Source organism: Chaetodon trifascialis, chromosome 17 (assembly GCF_039877785.1).
Source record: "Chaetodon trifascialis isolate fChaTrf1 chromosome 17, fChaTrf1.hap1, whole genome shotgun sequence".
In the NCBI taxonomy this organism is placed as follows: Eukaryota; Metazoa; Chordata; class Actinopteri; order Chaetodontiformes; family Chaetodontidae; genus Chaetodon; species Chaetodon trifascialis.
In genome coordinates, this window is record NC_092072.1 from 25115013 (window position 1) to 25136517 (window position 21505).

The window sequence follows — 21505 nt, forward strand, 5'->3', positions numbered from 1 at the left end:
AGCATTTTTCCTAAACCTTTTGCACAGTACTGTATATTACATTACATATAGCATATATGAGCTCCCAAGACACTAGTTAACAACAACAACAAGCAGGATGGTCACTTAACATAAGTGAAGTGCCCTGTTATAAGGAATACCATGTAGACTCTCTATACTGTCTTGGCTGCCAATTCTGCCAAAACTACAATATCCCCATCAAAGTGACAACTCAACAAATCACCTTTAGACAACCAGACCAAATCAGAATTATTTAACTGAATAATTGCTTCTCAGCTAGTCTCTGCTGAATGATGGTGCTGAATGCCAAACTGCAGTGATGTTGAGAATTAGATGAGTATGTCACTTACCTCTGTGCAGCATGGTGTTTTCAGGGATGTTAATGGTGTTGTACCTGGTTTGGAGAGTGAACCTGAAAGGGATTTCTTGCCGTTTGGCATGAAGCTAGCTTTGGCTGTTTTTGTGTCGTTTTTGCTGTCCTTTTTCATGGTTTAGATTCTGTTGAAGCATTCATTGATGTAATCTTCCAGATATTCCTGTTAGGTCTGTAGACCACGTAACGATATGACTTAAACGCCAAGGCTGGAATCTAAATATACAAAAACACTCTCAGAAATAAGCAGCAGCTGCGTTGCAGCAAAATCTCACCAGGAACGACAAAACAAGGTACAGAGTTCATGTGCTGAATACAAGATACCAAAACGATGTCACAAACCAGGAGCAACAAACGTGGATCTTAAAACTGGTGGAGATTCAATTCAATTCAATTCAATTTTATTTGTATAGCGCCAAATCACAACAGAAGTTGTCTCAGGACACTTTCCATATAGAGCTGGTACAGACCAAGCTCTTTTAGATAGATAATTGCTGCATGCCATTCAGCTGCACTGCCTGCCCCTAAATACGCCAGCCACACCTCCAGCCTGCACAGAAGAGAGAGAGAACTAAGACACCAGAATCTCAAAAAACAATACCAAAAACCCCAAACCCCCATAGTTCCAGGATGTCTAATATTGGTTTCTGAGTTTGAATGTTACAGCAAACAAAATAAAGTTATATGTCCAAGGGGAGATATGTGCGAATCAGAAGTTGAGCAGCTGCCCCAATTTTGGATCTCGCACTGTCTCATGAGAGTTGCATTCACAGATGCATCATGGTATTCTGTAATTAATTGACTTAAGTCTCAGCTTCCAAGATATTTAAGGGATCTCCCAGCAGTTGTCACATAGAACATCCCACAAGAGTGTAACTAAACAATGACAGTCATGACGTCATTAAGTTCAATGATGACATGACACCAAACAAAACTCCAAGGCTGAACAATGAAGCCAAAGCATAAGTACCAAAACCTGCAGCTCCTTGAATGACCACTTTAGGCCCCAGAAGTGCATAACTCTTCATAGACATATTAAAATGCCCAACTTTACAGCAGAAATAAACATATTTACAACTTAGAACAAACAAATTGTTTTGGTCTCTATAGCTATTTTTGCCTTTCATAACAACCACCAACAAGCCACTGTCAGTGAGCTTCACAGTGGCTCTGTAGAACCCTGTGGGTGGCATCAAGAAAACTATGTCCATGTTTTATACAGTCTATCAATGGCACAAAAGTTGTGGGCTGCATTGTGGATGGGGGAGATGGGAGGACCAACTACAGTATAAAGGGAACCCAGTACAGCTCAGGCTCCAGTGAACTTCTGAAGTCTTGTAATTTCTGTAGTCTGTGGATGATGATAAATCAAATCTATTACATTAGCTCATAGGGCACATAACGTACAGCAACTTTTGTAGTTAGGGGTCACCAACAAAGTATTCCAGAGCAAAACTGCTAGCAAGTCAGACCCTCCCAGACACACACAACGGCAGACATCATTTTCACTGAGACACATACCCACACAATACTGTACCAGAACCAAAGACACTATCAACATGCCAGAGAGGGAGGCAGATTTGTTACTGCCATACATCATCTAGGCTTGTGCCTAACTAACAGTTAAGGCATAGATCACCTAATAACCTAAATTTATCAGTTGTTTTCTTACTTTGAAAAGAGTCTAATTGAGAAAATAAATCAACATTCGACATCATGTCCGTCAACATTCCACATGACAGGTCCTGTATTGGTCCCAAGGCCAAAATGAAGGGACAAGTTAGGGCTATGTCTATAGGCTCAAATGTGTAAGCTTATTTCTTGCATTAATTCAGAAGTTAAAAAAAATAACAACATATGGCTCCTTTATGGGACTGTTTTCAAGCTAAGAAAACAATTGACAAAGTTTGATTTTTGGGTAGTCTATGCCTTTAAGTAGTAGCTTGGCTTATGCTTCAGTCTTCCAAAATGTGACCACAGTGGTTTGGGTTGACTGAACTGGGCTTTCCTCCCTTATTCACTTTAGTTAGCTAAACCAAGGCAAAATTAGAAACTATCTATTGTTAGCATTCATCTGTTGACACTTGACACATTATAATTTAGAAACTCTGAAGGTAAAGTGTATTCAACTGGCTAAAGAACTAGCTACGTTAACCTACAGTGTCCCCGTAGGCATGTGTGATACACAAAAGCAACTTTAATGAGGAGTGAGGCAGGCAGATGAGATGCTCAACTGGAGTAAACAAGGTAAACAAATTGTAGTGGCCACTCCAGGAGTGTCTGAAATCATATTACAAGATTCCTCCAGGCATGAATATGGGAAATATATTATAATATATAATATAATAATATAATATATACAATTATTGGTAAGAAGGATATGAATGTTTTGCCCCCTCAACCTTTTGTTTTAACATCTTCTTGAGAGGGGTCAAGTGTTAGTTACAGTGGTAGACCCCTCTTCAAGCTCCTCAAGCTCACACCAAACAAGAGGAAACCACAAAGCCACTCCTTGATGAAAAATATGCAATAGCTCTATGGATTAACTGCTACCTCCCCAACTGAATGTTTTTTTTTTCACATTATGCCTCCAAGATTGGTCCATCAACATTATAGAGAGTGTAAAAACCACAAATTGCATGACTTTAGTTGGCAGAGCAGCATATGAACATAGATCTGTTTTAATTATTGGTAAGAAGGATATATGAATGTTTTGCCCCCTCAACCTTTTGTTTTAACATCTTCTTGAGAGGGGTCAAGTGTTAGAGCGGTAGACCCTTCTTCAAGCTCCCCAAGCTCACACCAAACAAGAGGAAACCACAAAGCCACTCCTTGATGAAAAATATGCAATAGCTCTATGGATTAACTGCTACCTCCCCAACTGAATGTTTTTCCACATTGTACCTCCAAGATTGGTCCATCAACATTATAGAGAGTGTAAAAACCACAAATTGCATGACTTTAGTTGGCAGAGTAGCATATGAACATAGATCTGTCCAAAATTACAAAATACCTTCATGTATGTTGACTTAATCCTACATTTTAAATTGCACATTCTGTAATGCAATAAATTAATAAATATTACCTATTTTGTTAATGGCATTGAATAATAATGTCTATATTAATTATTAAATACACAAAGCAGCAGGAATGATAGATTTCCTCCAGACAACTGTTCCAAAAGAGCATGCAGTTAAACCCATGTTAATGCTGTCAGTAAATTGAAGTTCTGTGCTTGCTGACATGCAGATGATTGACGGAAAGCTGTGTGCATGCTGCACACAGCTTGTTCCACTTGTTCTTTTTCTGCATTCAATTTTGCAGTTTTAAGCAAGCCACCAGCAGCTAAGCTTACTGCAGGTTGAAATATCCTTTGATTATATAGATAGAATTGTTTATCCTGCTGTAATATTATTTATTATCATGGATTATATAATATGTTATATTATTACAAGTTTCACATTTAACTATAGAAAATGCACAACATTTCTCACTCAGTTGTGAATCTAACCAAAACCTGCGTGTCCACTTAAACAGTGTTACAGCCTGGCTCAACGGCTGCAACATAAAGGGAGTCAGACACGAGGTGGCGGGCTAAAGAACTTAATTTATTTAACAAAACACAAGCAAACTAAGAGAAAGTCTGGGGATCAGTGGATCAGTGGTGTAACGCATGTATGAGTGCGTGTGTGCATGTGTGTGAAACAAAAAAGAACTTCACAGAGGTGTCATGCTGCTGAGGTGCTGTCTGTTCAGGTGATGGCAGGATGAGAAGAGAGAGACTGCAGGCTAAGGCAGCTATTTGAAGGGGAAGAGCACACCGGGCCCAGGTGTGGCCCATCCCACTAACGACCCTCCTGCAGACAGAGGAGAGAGCAGCAGCAAGGAGAACAAGAGCAGCTGGTGCAGAGAGGAGGGGTCGTCACAGTAGTCACACACACAGGTGCTGGTCATAAAATTAGAATATCATGGAGAAGTTGATTTAATTCAGTAATTCCATTCAAAAAGTTAAACTTGTATATTATATTCATCCATTACACACAGACTGATATATTTCAAATGTTTAGTTTTTGTTTAATTTTGATGATTTTAAACTTACAACTAATGAAAATCCAAATTTCAGTATCTCAGAAAACTAGAATATCACTTAAAACTGATACAAAAAAAGGATTTCTAAAAATGTTGTCCAACTGAAAAGTATAAACATGAAAAGTATGAGCATGTACAGCACGCAATACTTAGTTGGGGCTCCTTTTGCCTGAATTACTGCTGCAATGCGGCGTGGCATGGAGTCGATCAGGCTGTGGCACTGCTCAGGTGTTATGAGAGCCCAGGTTGCTTTGATGGTGGCCTTCAGCTCTTCTGCGTTGTTGAGTCTGGCATCTCGCATCTTCCTCTTCACAATACCCCATAGATTTTCTATGGGGTTAAGGTCAGGGGAGTTTGCTGGCCAATCAAGAACAGGGATACCATGGTCCTTAAACCAAGTACTGGTAGCTTTGGCACTGTGAGCAGGTGCCAAGTCCTGTTGAAAAATGAAATCTGCATCTCCATAAAGTTGGTCAGCAGCAGGAAGCATGAAGTGCTCCAAAACTTCCTGATAGACAGCTGCACTGACCTTGGACCTAAGGAAACACAGTGGACCAACACCACCAGATGACATGGCACCCCAAACCATCACTGACTGTGGAAACTTGACACTCGACCTCAGGCAACATGGATTCTGTGCCTCTCCTCTCATCCTCCAGACTCTGGGACCTTGATTACCAAAGGACATGCAAAATTTACGTTCATCTGAGAACACGACTTTGGACCACTCAGTAGCAGTCCAGTCCTTTTTGTCTTTAGCCCAGGTGAGACGCTTCTGACGCTGTCTCTTGTTCAAGAGTGGCTTGACACAAGGAATGCGACAGCTGAAACCCATGTCTTGCATACGTCTGTGAGTGGTGGTTCTTGAAGCACTGACTCCAGCTGCAGTCCACTCTTTGTGAATCTCCCCCGCAGTTTTGAATGGGTTTTGTCGCACTATCCTCTCCAGGGTGCGGTTATCCCTATTGCTTGTACACTTTTTTCTACCACATCTTTTCCTTCCCTTTGCCTTTCTACTAACGTGCTTGGACACAGAGCTCTGTGAACATCCAGCCTCTTTAGCAATGACCTTTTGGGACTTGCCCTCCTTGTGCAAGATGATCGTCTTTTGGACAACTGTCAGGTCAGCAGTTTTCCCCATGATTGTGTAGCTTACAGAACTAGACTGAGAGACCATTTAAAGGCCTTTGCAGGTGTTTTGAGTTAATTAGCTGATTAGAGTGTGGCACCAGATATCTTCAATATTGACCTTTTCCACAATATTCTAATTTTCTGAGATATTCAATTGGGGTATAATCATCAATATTAAAAGAAGTAAATACTTGAAATATGTCGGTCTGTGTGAAATGAATGTATACATTATATAAGTTTCACTTTTTGAATGGAATTACTGAAAAAAATCAACTTTTCCATGATATTCTAATTTTATGACCAGCATCTGTACAGTATATACAGTGCATATTCACACATTGTACACACACAAAATCAATGATGATCAGCACAGACATAACCATGGTAAAAAAGAAAACAGCTGAGTGGACCCCAAAACATCACAATACCCAAAGACCTTAAAACTGATGTCTTAAAATGTCAGCCATAAATATTGCATCCCCTGAATCCTGCCAGTTAGTGTGACTGATGGGTAACCAGAAGTTTCCCACACCCCTACAGTCATCTATCTTTTTCCAACCCAGTTCAGATGAACACCAAGGAGGCATACGAATCTTCACCCCTCCCTCCTCTGGGAAGAACTGATCACAACCTGGTTCATCTCCTGCCTGTCTACAAGCTGCTTGTTAACAAGCAACCAACTGTGTCCCGCAGAGTGAAAAGGTGGTCTGACGAGGCTGAAGAGGCTCTAAAGGACTGCTTCGAGACAACCGTGTGGGATATATTCAGTAACTCTCATGAGGAGGACATCGACAGCTTGACAGACAGCATCACGGACTACATAAACTTTTGTGTGGAGAACACTGTACCCACCAGGACTGTACGGTGTCACTCAAACAACAAACCCTGGATTAATCCTGACATTAAGGCTCTTTTAAAGGAGAAGAAGAGGGCCTTCAAGTCAGGAAACAAAGAGAAGCTGAAAACTGTTCAGAGGGAGCTCACAAGGAAAATCAGGGAGGGGAAGGACAGATACAGGAGAATGGAGGCACAGCTACAGGAGAACAACACCAGGGGAGTCTGGAGAGGCCTGAAAACCATTTCCGGCCACCAGAAGACAAACTCTCAGGCAGCTGGGGATTCAAAGTGGGCAGATGAGCTAAACACCTACTTCTGCAGGTTTGAGGATGCATCTGCCCCTCCCCCAGCTGTACCAGCACTTCAGCAACCCCTTCTTTGATCTGCCAGCACTCTGCCCAAGCTCCCCACCACCACCACCACCACCACCACCACAGTAATCAGCTCACCGCCACCAATGCCACCCCCCACTGTTCCTCCCAGCCCCCCATCCACTTCACAAGACACTCAGCCCCCATGCTCCAACTTGTCTCTCACACCTCTCCAGGTGAGAAATCAGCTGAGGAGGTTAAAGACCAGGAAGGCTGCAGGACCGGATGGCCTTAGTCCCAGACTCCTCATATCCTGCTCTGATCAGCTGAGCGGGATCATTGGACATCTGTTCAACCTGAGTCTGAGGCTGGGAAGGGTGCCGCGACTCTGGAAGACATACTGCACGGTACCTGTGCCAAAGACCCCACATCCCAAGGACCCTAGCTGCTACAGGCCGGTGGCACTAACATCGCACCTCATGAAGGCCTTGGAGCAGCTGGTCCTTGCCCACCTGCGCCCCCTGGTGAGCTCGTCCGTGGACCCGCTGCCGTTCGCGTATCAGCCTGGCATCGGAGTGGACGACGCCCTCATCTTCCTCCTCCATCGAGCCCTGTCTCACCTGGAGTCACCTGGGAGCTCTGTTCGGGTCTTTTTCCTGGACCTCAGCAGTGCTTTCAACACCATCAGGCCAGCCATCCTGAGAAACATGCTGGAGCTTTCAGGAGTGGAACAACACCTCACATGCTGGATAGTGGACTGCCTTTCCAACCGCCCACAGTATGTGAGGACACGGGACTGTGTGTCAGGGACTGTCCTCTGCAGTGTGGGGGCCCCCCAGGGAATGGTGCTGGCACTGTTCCTCTTCACCCTCTATACAGCTGACCTTTCCCACCTGTCACCCAGCTGCCACCTGCAGAAGTTCTCTGATGACTCTGCCATTGTCGGCCTCATCACGGATGGGGACGATAGGTCATATAGAGGACTCATTCAGGATTTTGTGGACTGGTGTCAGCAGAACCACCTCCTGATTAATGCGGATAATACCAAGGAGTTGGTTGTGGACTTCCGCTGGCGCCCGCACTCTCCCCCATCACCAGTGAACATCCAGGGAAGGGACATTGAGATGGTGACATCTTATAAGTACCTGGGTGTTCATCTGAACAACAAGCTGGACTGGACTCATAACACCACTGCACTTTATAAAAAAAGACAGAGCAGACTCTATCTGCTCAGGAGGCTGAGGTCTTTTGGGGTGCGGGGGGCACTCCTGAAGACCTTCTATGACTCTGTTGGGGCCTCTGCCATTTTCTGTGGAGTAGTCCGCTGGGGGAGCAGCATCACAGCAGCTGACAGGAAGAGGCTGGACAGACTCATCAGGAAGGCCAACTCTGTCCTGGGATGCCCTCTGGAACAGGTGGAGGAGGTGGGGGAGAGGAGGATGACAGCCAAGCTGTCCTCCATGACAGACAATGACTCCCACCCCCTCCAACACACACCCACTGCATTTAGTCATTCCTTCCTGCAGCTGTCAGACTATACAACAAGAACTGCTGAAAGTAATCTTTTGATAATCTATCTGTCATCTGTAAATTACCTGTGCAATAATCCGGGCAATAACTGGTGCAATAATCTGTGCATTTATCTGTAATTTATCTGTAAATTATCTGTACAATAATCTGGGCAATAACTGGTGCAATAATCTGTGCAATTCATCCTGTACATAACAGTCCGCAAATACAATTTATAACTGGATAACACTTATTTTTATATAATGCTTATTTTTTATAATGCTATTTTTATTACACTCTTTTGTATATACTTGCTGTGTTTTTTTTTACCTAACTCTATCTTTTATTGGTGCTACTGTAAATTGGAATTTCCCCTTGCGGGACAAATAAAGCTATATTGACTTGAATTGAATTGAATTGAATTGAATTGAATTGAATTGAACTGAAACCTTGCCCACTTCCATATGATGAAAGCCTGGAGTGCTTTCCCACAGAAGCCGTTCTCATATGGGCCACCTTTGCATTCCTTATTACTATAATTACATATCTTTTATATATTCTTGTTGCGATGCATTTTATTTTTTTGTGACTGTAAGTGTACTGCAGAATATAATGGAGACTGAGATATGGGTGATGCTGTGAGTGCACTTTTGAATACAATGGTGTACTTTTGGGGTTTGGTCGGAGCAGGTTTGGTTATTAGCAAATATTCAGGATAGCAATTGATACCAATAACTTCCTTAATGTTAATAAAATAAATATGACTTAATAATAAAAGAAGCACCACCCTGGGATTTGGGAACAATAAACAAACATTGGATACGGTCGCAAAAGGGGTTGTTCACTTAAAATGTCAATGTTTAAAACACGTTTTATACTTATCATATGAAAAGTGAAGGGTTGAATCCAAACACTGACATTTACAACCAGCTGTTACCACAATACATATGCACAAATAATCACAGGCAACTGCTCTTTAAATGTGCAATAGCATTTAGTGGGTGAGAGAGAGATACAGAGAGAGAGAGCCTCTAAGGGGAGAGGGAGAGAGAGAAGACAAGATGGCGGGCATGGCCACGTCAGTGGCTACATCAATGGGAGTTTCAAGACCGCGAGGCTTGACGCAGAGATGAGAAGCACAATGGAGGACGTGTTGCAGGCCTCTGAGCACAAGATGATGGTGAACGACACCGAATTGTACAACTGCTATCTGCACCCTTAGGTGTGTGTGTGTGCCTATAAAGGCACGTAAACGTATACTTGTGTGTGGGTTTGTAAAAGAGAGAGAGTGATCAAGTGATCTCTGCTCAGATTCTGTCAGTTGTGGCACTGGTCTTTCATCTGATAAAATGCAGTTTAGCGGCTTTACCGCGGAGGCAGAAAACTAACACAAAACACAACAAAGCCTGACGGTGCAGGGTGCTACCAGTATAATATGCTGAGCAATCCACTGGGTTCAGCAAATACAGGGCGAGTTAAAGAACTGTTGCCTAGGTTTCTTAAAATACAAATGTTTGATTAGTACTGGGTGTCTCCTGTCGCGATTCATACTGCAATGGAAAGATGAGGTGCGATTATCCTTGATGGCATCATGGCTGCGTTGTGGGAGTTCTATAGAGTCCTGGTGGGTCGCATCCAATGGTAAGCCAAGATTTTTGTTTCAGGCCAAATCTGGCTGTTATGTGTGATTTGCAAAGCATGGTGGGATTCTGGTGTTATTTCTCTGTTCTAAGTTTGTTATCAGGCTTTGGAATCTGCATGTAGGCCTTTGTGAGTATACATGCCTGCATGTACACAGGCCTGGCTTTGTTTGTTTGTGTGGTGCGGTCCCAACAGTACCTAGCAGTACAGGAGAATGTTTGATATCTACTACAGTGATTTTATCATGTATTGGGGAGGGCAGATACCAATAAATTTCAGAAGGCACATGAAAGCACTGACAGTGTCTTTACTGCCAAAAGTGAATGTTGAGGGGAGTGGCCTTAGATTCAAGCTTCAAATTAGGAGGAGGTAAAGTATGTTTAAATGAGTGTGCTTCTGATTCAGTTCCTCAGAAACCAGAAACCCCACAGGCTGTATTATGTGTAGTTCTGGTTGTGTCTGTGTTTTTTTGGGGTTGGTCTGTAAAACAAATAGCTTGTGGTGGTGCAGATACAGAGGATTATGAGCTGTACTTACTCTGGCAAACACACTTTCATGTAATAACAACCAATAACATTATTTTCCATCTCAATGCAACAAGCTGCCTGATGTGATATGTAATTTAAAAAAGCTACTCTGCTGATCTAGTGTCATTACTTCTGTGTTGATTTACATTACAGTGAAAGACTAACAGCTGAGGAGTGTCTGCTTCATCCATGGATTAAGGTTACTACAAGTCTTCTACCATTTTAAGGCCCACAGACCTGCTTTAGTTATTTACTGCATCTTGCTGCCAGATGCTATTGCATGTAACTGAACACAAATGTTGCTGTTGCAGCCCATCACACGCAAAGAGATGGCCAATAGGAATCGATCCTCAATCAATATGAAGAACTTTAAGAAATTCAACGCCAGAAGGAAATGGAAGGTGAGTTTTGCAAATTTCATACTTTTATCAGAGAGCAGGCAGTAGACAGATGAGGGAAGAGATAAGAAACATCATGCAACAAAGGTCAGGCCAGACTTAAACTAGAGACGGTCACTGCTAAAGTTGTCAGTTGTCAGTATGTTTCAGATGAAGTGTTTGTTGGATTGCTGAACTGCATGCGAACACGTTTCATCAATTGGCTTCAACGGGTATAACATATGGGTGGGTCAGACTTTCCCCAGTTCCACAGGGGGTGTAACATTTACTGTGCAGGTGGCCCAACCAACCAGTAGGAGCCAATAGTACAAGGACAAGGGAACCTTGTTCCTCTCTGTAAATATAGTCAGTTGTCTTTGTCAGAATGCACAACCAAGCCAGAGTCTCTGCAATCAGGTCAATTTTTTTTATATAGCCCAGTATCAAAAATTATTTCCCTCATGACGTTTAACCCCCTGATTTGGAAGGAAAACCCTTCCCCCACAAAAAAACCTTTAATGGAGAAAATCCAGAAGAAACCTCGGGAAGAGCAAAAGAGGAGGGATCTCTCTGCCAGGATGGACAGAATGTTATGTATACAAACTAGATTAACAAAAAATGTGTATATGGACAGTCATGACAAAATTTCAGATAGACTGTAAACATACATGAAGAATGGATTCAGGCAGACATTGAGCAACTTCAGGTGTTGCCATACAGACTTCAGTCATACAACCTCCTTTCACGCAGATAGGAGAAAGGAAAGAAACACACAGAGGAAGAGAGAGACAAGAATAATGTGCACACAAGGGAGAGAGAGAACAGGAGGGGCTGAATCTCCTGAAGGACGAAGATCCAGATCCTTAACATCTGGAATGAGGCACTGACAGCCAGGGGAGTGAGAGGTCATAGAATAGCTGGTGGTCCAGCATAGAGAAGCCTGAGTGAAAAGAGAAAGAAAGCTCTGGTCTGGTCCATGCTAAAAAACACACACCTGGACTTATTTGGCACAAACAGAGGGTTTGAGAGAGAAACAATGGACTATGAGCACTAAGGTTAATGTATTCATTGAGACTTAATCTGACCTGCTGGAAGGAAATTGGTAACAGGTACAAGTCTTGAAGTAATCTAGGATTAAGCATCTAACTGAGAGTGAAGGTAAAAATATATGTTTGTATAACACATCCTGTTCACAAAATAAACTAGAAATTCTGGTTGGTTGCATTGTGAGTAAAACATTCTTTCTTCACCCCCTGCCCCTCCTAGATGTCCTATAACATGGTGTGGATGTGTAATCGGCTGGTCCAGTTGAAACTGCTGAAGGGCAGCTCAGATCCAGATCTAGTACAGGTGAGACCACTTATCTCACTCAACTTTCATATTGAGTATGAAAACATTTTTTTTCTTTTTTCTCACAGAAATAAATCTACTTTAATTGTTAAATTGTCGCAGTTATTAATGCAAAACACTGCTTAATGCATAGGGAGCTGAGACTTGTATCAAGGGCTGCACGGTGGCGCAGCAGGTAGTGCGCGTGCCTCACAGCAAGAAGGTCGCAAGTTCGATGGGTTCTCTCCGGGTACTCCGGCTTCCTCCCACAGACCAAAAACATGCTCATTAGGTTGATTGGTGAATCTAAATTGCCCCTAGGTGTGAGTGTGAATGGTGTGTGTATGTGCCCTGCGATCGGCTGGCGACCGGTCCAGGGTGTACCCCGCCTCTCGCCCATTGACAGCCGAGATAGGCTCCAGCCCCCCCGCGACCCCGAAAGGGATAAGCGGCATAGAAAATGGATGGATGGATGGATGGATGGACTTGTATCAAAATCTCTCTGACACAGTGTCAAATATTATAATAAGTGTCTCAATTACACAGACCCTTACCCATACCCCTTTTTGTTTGTTTATTGCTTCTGAATGTCAGAATATTATTAAAATTTCAACACTCTACATAAACAGTGTAAACAAGCTCATAATTTCACAATGTAATGGCCTTCCCCATATCATTTATTTCATCCATTATTTACCATTAGCTTGCCAGGCTAATGCAGCGTGTTGGCCATCCTCTCTCTTCCTGCTTCCCAGTGGACATTACATATCTACTTGCAACACATGACATGAACCAATGCAGGCATTTGCCAGTCAGAAACAGAAAGATAATTTTCAAATTAAGTTACATTGGAAAGGAATCCAGCCCAGCTCGACTGAAGGCAAAAGTTCTATGTAGAACCCCCCTGACATAGTCGTATAAACTAAAATATATATCACCTAATACTGTCAAATTTTATTGTAAGCACGTGATATCATGCTGCATTGTACACAATGCTGTATCTGTTCCATTTAAAGAAAATTACTACGTCCAGTATTACCATCCATCCATCCATTATCTATACCGCCTATCCCTTTCGGTGTTGCGGGGGGCTGGAGCCTATCCCAGCTACAATGGGCGAGAGGCGGGGTACACCCTGAACCGGTCGCCAGCCGATTGCAGGGCCACATGTAAGGATAAACAACCATTCACACTCACACCTACGGACAATTTAGAGTCATCAATTAACCTAATGAGCATGTTTTTGGTCTGTGGGAGGAAGCCGGAGTACCCGGAGAGAACCCACGCATGCACGGGAAGAACATGCAAACTTCACACAGAAAGGCCCCGCCTGACCCGGGGATCGAACCGGCAACCTTCTTGCTGTGAGGCACGCGCACTACCTGCTGCGCCACCGTGCAGCCCCAGTATTACCATATTTAAAAAAAAAAATAAAAAAAAATACTAGGTAATTAGTAGTGAAGTGAAAGGGTTGAAAAACACAAAGTTACAAATAATCTTGTTTAAAGCAACGGAATGATGAACACCAACTTGGTAATGTATTTTTCTACTTACAGTTTTTGACTGCAGCATGGTGCCCAGGTTAGTTACAGTATTTGTGGTATGTTTTTTGATAATATTTCTGGATTAAAACCGGTGCGAAAGGAGAATATGATAGCTAAGTCATGGATGGAGCAAAACAAGAACAAAGACTTCCTGTATTAAAAGGTTTATTTTGAAAGTTGAATTCCTGTGCAAGATGAGCACAGAGTTCTGATGGTCTTGTTCAAATGCACATTGTAAACTTAACAAGATATAGTTGTACAAATATATATGTGTCCCAAAAGTGTGCATCAGATTAGAATGCAACTGTACTAATCCATTTCTCCAGAGACAATGTGAAAGTGACGCAGAGGACACCGAAAGCAAGCCTGCCTCACTGCTGCGCCGAAGACTCAGCAGCAGTTCATAGAGCTGACCAGAGGAAGGCAGATGAGTCCAGGATGTACAGCAGAGCAGAGAGGTCCTGGCTGGAGAAGATCACTTCATATCAATGCACGCTGCCTTATTCAATTCAGTTCAATTTTATTTGTATAGCGCCAAATCACAACAAAAGTTGTCTCAGGACACTTTCCATATAGAGCTAGTACAGGCTGAGCTCTTTTATCCACAGAGACCCAACAATTCCCTCATGAGCAAGCACTTGGCGACAGCGGCAAGGAAAAACTTCCTTTTAACAGGCAGAAACCTCAGGCAGAACCAGGCTCTGGGTGGGCGCCATCTGCCTCGACCGGTTGTGTGAGAGAGAGTGAGACAGACAGAGAGAGATGGACAGACATGCAGTCAGACAGACAGACAGACAGACAGACAGACAGACAGACAGACAGACAGACAGACAGACAGACAGACAGACAGAGATAGTTAGAAACAGTGACACAGTAACAATGACAGTGGATGTAATAACAGTGGTAGTAGTACTTGCAGTGGATGTCAGGCAGGAGACACAGCTGTAATCCACAATCCAAATTCAGCCACTATCCACGGGAACCTGCGAGACAACAAAGCACAGAGACTCCAGGGAAGGAGCTAAGTTAGTAACATCCCGTGGCAGGACATGAAAACGTGCAGATGGAGAGGGAGAGAAGGACAGAGGAGCTCGGTGTAGCTTTGGAGGTCCCCCAACTGTCTAATGCTATAGCAGCATAACTAGGGGCTGTTCCAGGACAAGCCTGAGCCAGCCCTAACTATAAGCTTTATCAAAAAGGAAAGTTTTAAGCCTAATCTTAAATGTAGAGACAATGTCTGCCTCCCAGACAAAGACTGGAAGATGGTTCCAGAAGAGAGGAGCTTGATAGCTAAATGCTCTGGCTCCTGTTCTGCTTTTGGAGACTTTAGGAACCATAAGTAGGCCTGCATTCTGGGAATGCCCACTCTGGACTTGTGGGCTCATGGCTGGTGCTTGGTGCTGGATCTTGCTTCTGACTCTGAGGGGCTACAAGACAAAGTTTCCCAGTTATGTGGCGTTGCATCATACTGTAATTTAAATAACGTTATATGCCACAACGCTACACATGATAACATGATAATTAATTAACTCGAACGGTGGTTTGCAAAGTTCAGCATCTTGTCGTGCCCATTTCATTGTAATCATTTGTCGTTTCCAACCGTGAGCTCGTTTTATTGAAAACGTTGCCAAATGTAGCACATTTGGCTACGTCTGTTTCCAGAGCTTTCCTCTTTTTAATTCTTGCCTTTTCCACGCCACCCTTGCTCTTCCTATTTTCCATCTTTCAAACACCACTGGCCGAGTGCACGGACGTGTTACATCAGGGTGCATCTGGGAAAAAAAAAAAAAAAAAAAAAAACAAGAAAGAAAGAAAGAAAGAAAAAAGCGCTGCCAATGGAGGCAGAGGTGGCAAAGGAACAGAGGTAGCAGAATACATGATCAACCCAGTGCCATGACTGAACACCGGCCAAAAAAACAAAAAAAACAAAATGAACACCGGCCCTCGCGGCCCAAACATCAGACCGGCCCACCGGGTATAGTCCCAGTCCTACCGATTAGCCACTCCGGGCCTGGTCACGAAGAACGTTAATCTCATGATGTAAAAAAAATGACGCCATTAAAATTGATTTGCGTTAACACATTAATAATGCGATATTTTTGACAGCACTAGGTAAAACTGTACATAAAATGGAAAACAAATTGTATGTCCAAGTCTTCCATGACTGCTGTTGTTATTCAGCTGTTAACAATTGGTCTTTCTTGCCCTCTATGACTGATAGTTCAGATGGGGTTGTACATAGTCAGTAGGTGGTGGTCAGCACACCCCCAGTGTGGAGAAATAGACAGGAGTACTGGTACAGACGCCCAGCAATGTACTGTTGTGAACAAGGTCAGGAGGGAAATGTTTTAGCCAGCTAAAAGAAGTCACCCCCCCCCCCCCCCCCCCCCCCAAAAAAAAAAAAAAAAATAACCAGCATCAGTTTAAGTGTATGCTATATTTTGAATGTTTTCACCACTTTGCTTTGGGGGCAGATAGCCCTTTCCCTATATTTTCTCAACCATAAACAACACTCCACACACTGGCCCAGGACACGAGTAAATAAACCAGATAGACATTTGCTGAAGAGCCCTGCTGTATTCCATCAGGTAATATGGCATTAAATACCTACAAATAAATGGAACCACGTTACAAACAAAGAATGCAGTTTCCACAGTAGTTTTCCCGCTTTTAGCCCATTCAAGCTCCATCTGCAAAAATACTTAATTTGTATGTTAGGCCTGGTCCAAATTATCAATTACTAGACTCAAAGTACAGACCAGGGGCCCATTGCACAAAAGTAGGATTAAGACATCCAGGATAAGTGACTGAGCTGAGTTCAACCAATCCAAAACATGAGTGTCCAGGCTTAATCGGTTGCACAAAGACCAAGCCAGGATGAGCAGACACGGATTCATCAAGCCAGGTGAAACCTATCCTGGATAAGTATGTGTACGCGGCTTCCTCAAATAGACCCCGCCATCGATCACAGATTCACTGATTCACTATGGCAACTAGAGCAGCGTACTTTTCCCCGTCGGAGGCAGAAATCCTCATGGAGGCTTACGAGGAGGTGAAGGACCAAATTAAAAAGAAAGGCAACACTGCCACAGTTATAAAACAACGAGAGAAAGCGTGGCAAAGTATTGCAGACCACCTGAATGTGGAAGTAGTGCACAAATACACACTCGGTGCTCTGCTGAAACCATCACAATTATCCAAATCCAGTTAATTAACATCTCCGAAAACATAGTTGTACTCTGATTATGAATCAGTTGAAACTGTAAGTGAAATTGTGTAAATGTAACTCCCATCACTGTATATAAGGACTGTACACCTCCTTGATAATTTCCCTTCGGGATAAATAAAGTTGATCTTAACTCATGTATTGCTCATGTATGTTGTTTTATTAGTATATGTGTGTGTGTGTGTGTGTGTGTGTGTGTGTGTGTGTGTGTGTGTGTGTGTGTGTGTGTGTGTGTGTGTGTGTGTGTGTGTGTGCGTGTGTGTGTGTGTGTAGAGAGAGAGAGAGAGACAGAGAGAGAGAGAGAGAGAGAGAGAGAGATATCACACATGGACTGGGACAATCCTGCCATCTTCCCTGATGACAACAGTGGTCGGCTGGTCAGGGACCAGGGACATGCATGCTTTAAATTTCAGTTAAATATGGCCTGCATTGGTAGAGGAATTTGTGTTGTTGTTGTTGTTGTTATTTTCAATTTAGATTGATTTCGCCTCTTATGTTTGTGCTGTATACTGTGTGTATACAAGCCTGCAGGGAGGCTACTGCATCCATTCATTTGTCTGTTCATTTGTTGTGTACGGATTTGTCCTGCATTTATTTCAGTGTGCAGACATGTGGGATGTATTATATACAGACCTTTGAATGTGTATTTATTCTTGTGTTGTATAATATGCTTTGATTCTGTGCTCTCTATCTTGTAGAGTCACTGTGTGACTTCAGTTTTGAAAGGAACTGATGCTTTGATTTATCCTTATTCAATAAAATAACATCATGTTACTTTTTGATGTGTATATTTATATTGGATGTGTATTTTATTTATAGTCTATGGGAAACTGTCTATCTAACGACTGCAACATCATCTGAATCATTGAATGTGATAACAATGTGTAGTGGGCAGTGGAATAACTATTGGATTCTGTTTGTGATGACTGCTGACTGAGATAAGGGATGAGATTAAATAGATCCTGGAACTTAGCCTGGTCTGGAGCAGGCTAGCTGCACAAAATAAATCTCCATGGTAACTTATCCCATAACATATCTCACTTTTCACTTTTTGCACAAAACAGTATACTCCAGCGTCTGATTTGCGACTTGCAGCTGTGTCCCCATTGTTTTCCATGTTCTTCTCTTGGTACTGCGTTATCACTCAGGCTTCTCTATGCTGGACCATCAAACTGTCCTGGGACCTCTCAATTGCCTGTCTGTGTCTTGTTCCAGATGTTTTGTATCTGGATACAACCTCTCATCTTGTCTCTAACTTGTTGTCCCTTTCTGTGTCTTTTCTTTCCACCAATCTGTGTGTTTGAGCTTTGCCTCTTCTGAGATTGTATGTCTTGTCCCTTTTGAAGGTGTCCATGGAGACTGTGCTGCTCAGCTTTGTACTGTCCTGTTTGTCCATGCTATGATTTTTCTATACTGGTCTATTTTGTACACACAACACAATTTTGAGGTTCAGATTGGAAGTTGACTCTCATCATAGTTGTTGGATCAGAATGCATGGAAATGAAGTCTGGAGAATTTGTTCCTCTGAAGAAAGGTTTATTTATATATTTATTTATAAGGAATAGAAATTACAAACATTAAGTGTGAAGAAAACATACATAGGCTGTTGAATCTGAAAGAAAGCAAGATTTGAACTTAAGATGTTAAGTCAAATTAGTTTCACATGCCCATCTTAAAGAAATGTTGATACATTAAATTCTCAGTTAAACTAACAAGGACATAGGATAAGAACTTAATGGTAAGATAAGGAGGCGGGCCACTTTTCTGACAAGCCAAAGTCTGTATCCATGTTATTGAGGTGTCTTGTGAGGCATTTCAAGGTAATACCCCATCTCTTCTCAGATTGGTGGTCAAAGGGGTCATCCCTGTTGAGTGGAAAGGAGGATTAAGTAACTTGAGATGAGCAGCAGATGGTTTCACTCTGCACTTTTGACATGAAATGCAGTCATGCTGATGATGTGTACCACCACTCATCCTCTCAAGATCCCAAATTTTTGATGTATGTAAGCAAGGAGTCTTTCTGATTCATTGTGCAATATTTATCATAATCCTGAATGAACAATTTTGATACATGTTAAGCAGGATCAAGAACAATTGGTCAGACTGACTTAGATTCCAGTTGATGGCTTTGCCACAACTGACCTCAAACATAATGAGTCCAGAGCTACTGGACAGTTCCGGGGATAGGCAGAGTAAGTCACTGTGGTGGAGGTGCTTTGTGTGATTGGAGGCAAGCTAGGTCCTCATCAAAGATGTCATCTGTGCTTGTCGGAGGATTTTCCTGTTCTTTCTGTACTTTCAGGTATTCTAGAAGGTTAAGTTTAGAAGGTTTTCCACTGGTCAGTCTTGAAACTGTTGGCATTTGGAATATTAGCAATGGCATTGATCCAATATATTGACTTTTTCAACTCTGATCATCATCAGGTGCAACAGACTGGATTGGGCCAGGTATCTCATAAATAATAATAATAATAATAATACTAATAATACTAATAATAATAATAATAATAATAATAATAATAATAATAATAATAATAATAATAATAATAATAATAATAATAATAAATGGAGACTCATAAATAATAGTAGTGCAAAAACAGCAGGTTGTGATATAATGGAAAATAACAGCAACACAGTGCTACATTAAATGATGCTGGTGTTAAACAGTCTGACAGCTTTTGCAATGAAGGTTCTTTCTAACACAATGGATATAGCAGTCTGTTACTGAAAGAGCTGCTTAAGCCTTCCACCGACTCATGCAGGGGGTGAGAGGGGTTGTCAATGATTGATGTCAGCCTGGTGAACATCCCCTTCTCACCCACCTTCTCGATGGTGTCCAGAGGGCAGTCCAGGACAGAGCCAGCTCTCCTGACCAGTTGGTTTAGTCTATTTTTGTCCCTCTCTGGGCTCCCACAGCCCCAGAAGACCACTGCATGGAAATTTGCAGATGCCACCACAGAGTCATCAAAGGTTTTTAACAGTGTCCTACATACTGCAAAGGACCTCAGCCTTGCAGGTGTCTTCCACACCAATGCCTGGTTGGTATGCGACGGGGACGAGCTCGCTGCTCACCAGGTGACAGAGCTCGTTCAGTATGATCCTCTCCATGGTCTTCATCAGGTGGGAAGTTAAGGCTACCGGCCTGAAGTGGTTAGACTTTCTGGGAACCACACAGGAAGTATTTAAGTTATACACAAATAAAATTGAATTGAATTGAATACTCTGACAACATGGTGAAACAAGTCACATTTAGACAACAGGTTTATGTTAATTTCCATCTGCTGTTCCTGGATTGCGCATGTGAGGATAACATACTGCCACAAAAGTCGTAGCTTTTTATTATGGTAAAGCTAACAAGGTAAGTTACATTGCTAGCATTACCTGAGGTTGTTAGCGCCTAACTTTATTCAAGCATTAGGTAGCATACATACAATAATAACAATAATAATAATAATAATAATAATAATAATAATAATAATAATAATAATAATAATAATAATAATAATAATAATGCCACTAGTGATAAACTCTAGGTTGAACATGTGGAAGTTATCTGAGGTAAAAAAAACAAAAACAACTTACCGATCAAGAACAGGCTGTTACCCAATCAATGAATGACTGAACATGGAAGTGGCGTCTTAACTGAACACAGACTGACAGACTAAGTTTCAATTTGAATTTTGACATCAGAAGAGTGTGGTAAATGCACTAGATGTGGGGCGATGAACACTAATTTTGCCACATTGCAAAATCCATTGCCATTTGAATAAGAAGACAAAAAAAAAAAAAAAAAAAACCAAGCCTACAGCAATATGAAATGTAACTGATTTAACATTAATTTGTATTTTTAATTGAAACTGAAATGCCACTTTGCATGTTGACCTGCCAAAATGCAACATGCATTTTCAAATAGCTCAACCAAATTGTGCATTGTCATGATATGGTTATTTGTTTTGCTATTTCCAGTTTTATGTTGAAGATCCTCATGTTATCTTTTGCTTTTGAAGACCATGCATTATAGCGCATTATGTGGGCATACTTACTACTCTTGATGGCTGATGTGTGTATAAGTAGTGTATTGTATATGTATCTTAATGTATTATAAGACCATTCAGTCAACTTCTAGTTTCTGAGTAGTCTAGAGCACCCAATAGACACTTGGCTATAATTCACTGTAAGTCACTATACTAAATCTATAATGCTTTAGGACTGCTCATACAGTGCATCAGAAAGAATTATGTGTTATGAGTATAGTCATATAAGCATCATGAATGCATTATAATTCACTGTGAATGCCCCCATACTACACTAAAGATTTGGTCCTCATCAAAAATATTATTTAGGTAATAGGCTTTTATTAAAATGCTGTTTCCACTCATTGTGAAGTACAGTGAAACTTCATCAGGAACTCACCAATAACATGTTGCATATTGGGATTAGTTCTTCAAACAATTTTCTAGAGCTGACTTGCAGTTTCACAAAAACAATATCTCAAAAGCTACTCCAAATTGAGTCATTGTGGGCCTCAATAATCACAAAAAAATTCTGCAAGATTCTGTAGGGACTGAGTACTTTAAACTCGTGTTATAGTGCTATTATAACTGTAACATA

The 21505-nt window shown here is 41.9% G+C and overlaps 1 protein-coding gene across 4 annotated transcripts in view; it reads left to right on the top strand.

Moving 5' to 3' along the window:
* The window catches only part of LOC139346283 (death-associated protein kinase 2), a 40592-nt gene extending 25014 nt beyond the window's left edge, over positions 1–15578 (top strand). For all 4 annotated transcript variants that reach the window (XM_070985287.1, XM_070985288.1, XM_070985289.1 and 1 more), the window contains exons 9-12: positions 10572–10617; positions 10730–10819; positions 12062–12145; positions 13995–15578. In XM_070985287.1, the coding sequence (XP_070841388.1) occupies positions 10572–10617; positions 10730–10819; positions 12062–12145; positions 13995–14075 (301 nt within the window). In that variant the 3' untranslated portion in view covers positions 14076–15578. The remainder of the gene's footprint in view (positions 1–10571; positions 10618–10729; positions 10820–12061; positions 12146–13994) is intronic.
* The last annotated feature ends 5927 nt before the right edge of the window (positions 15579–21505 follow it).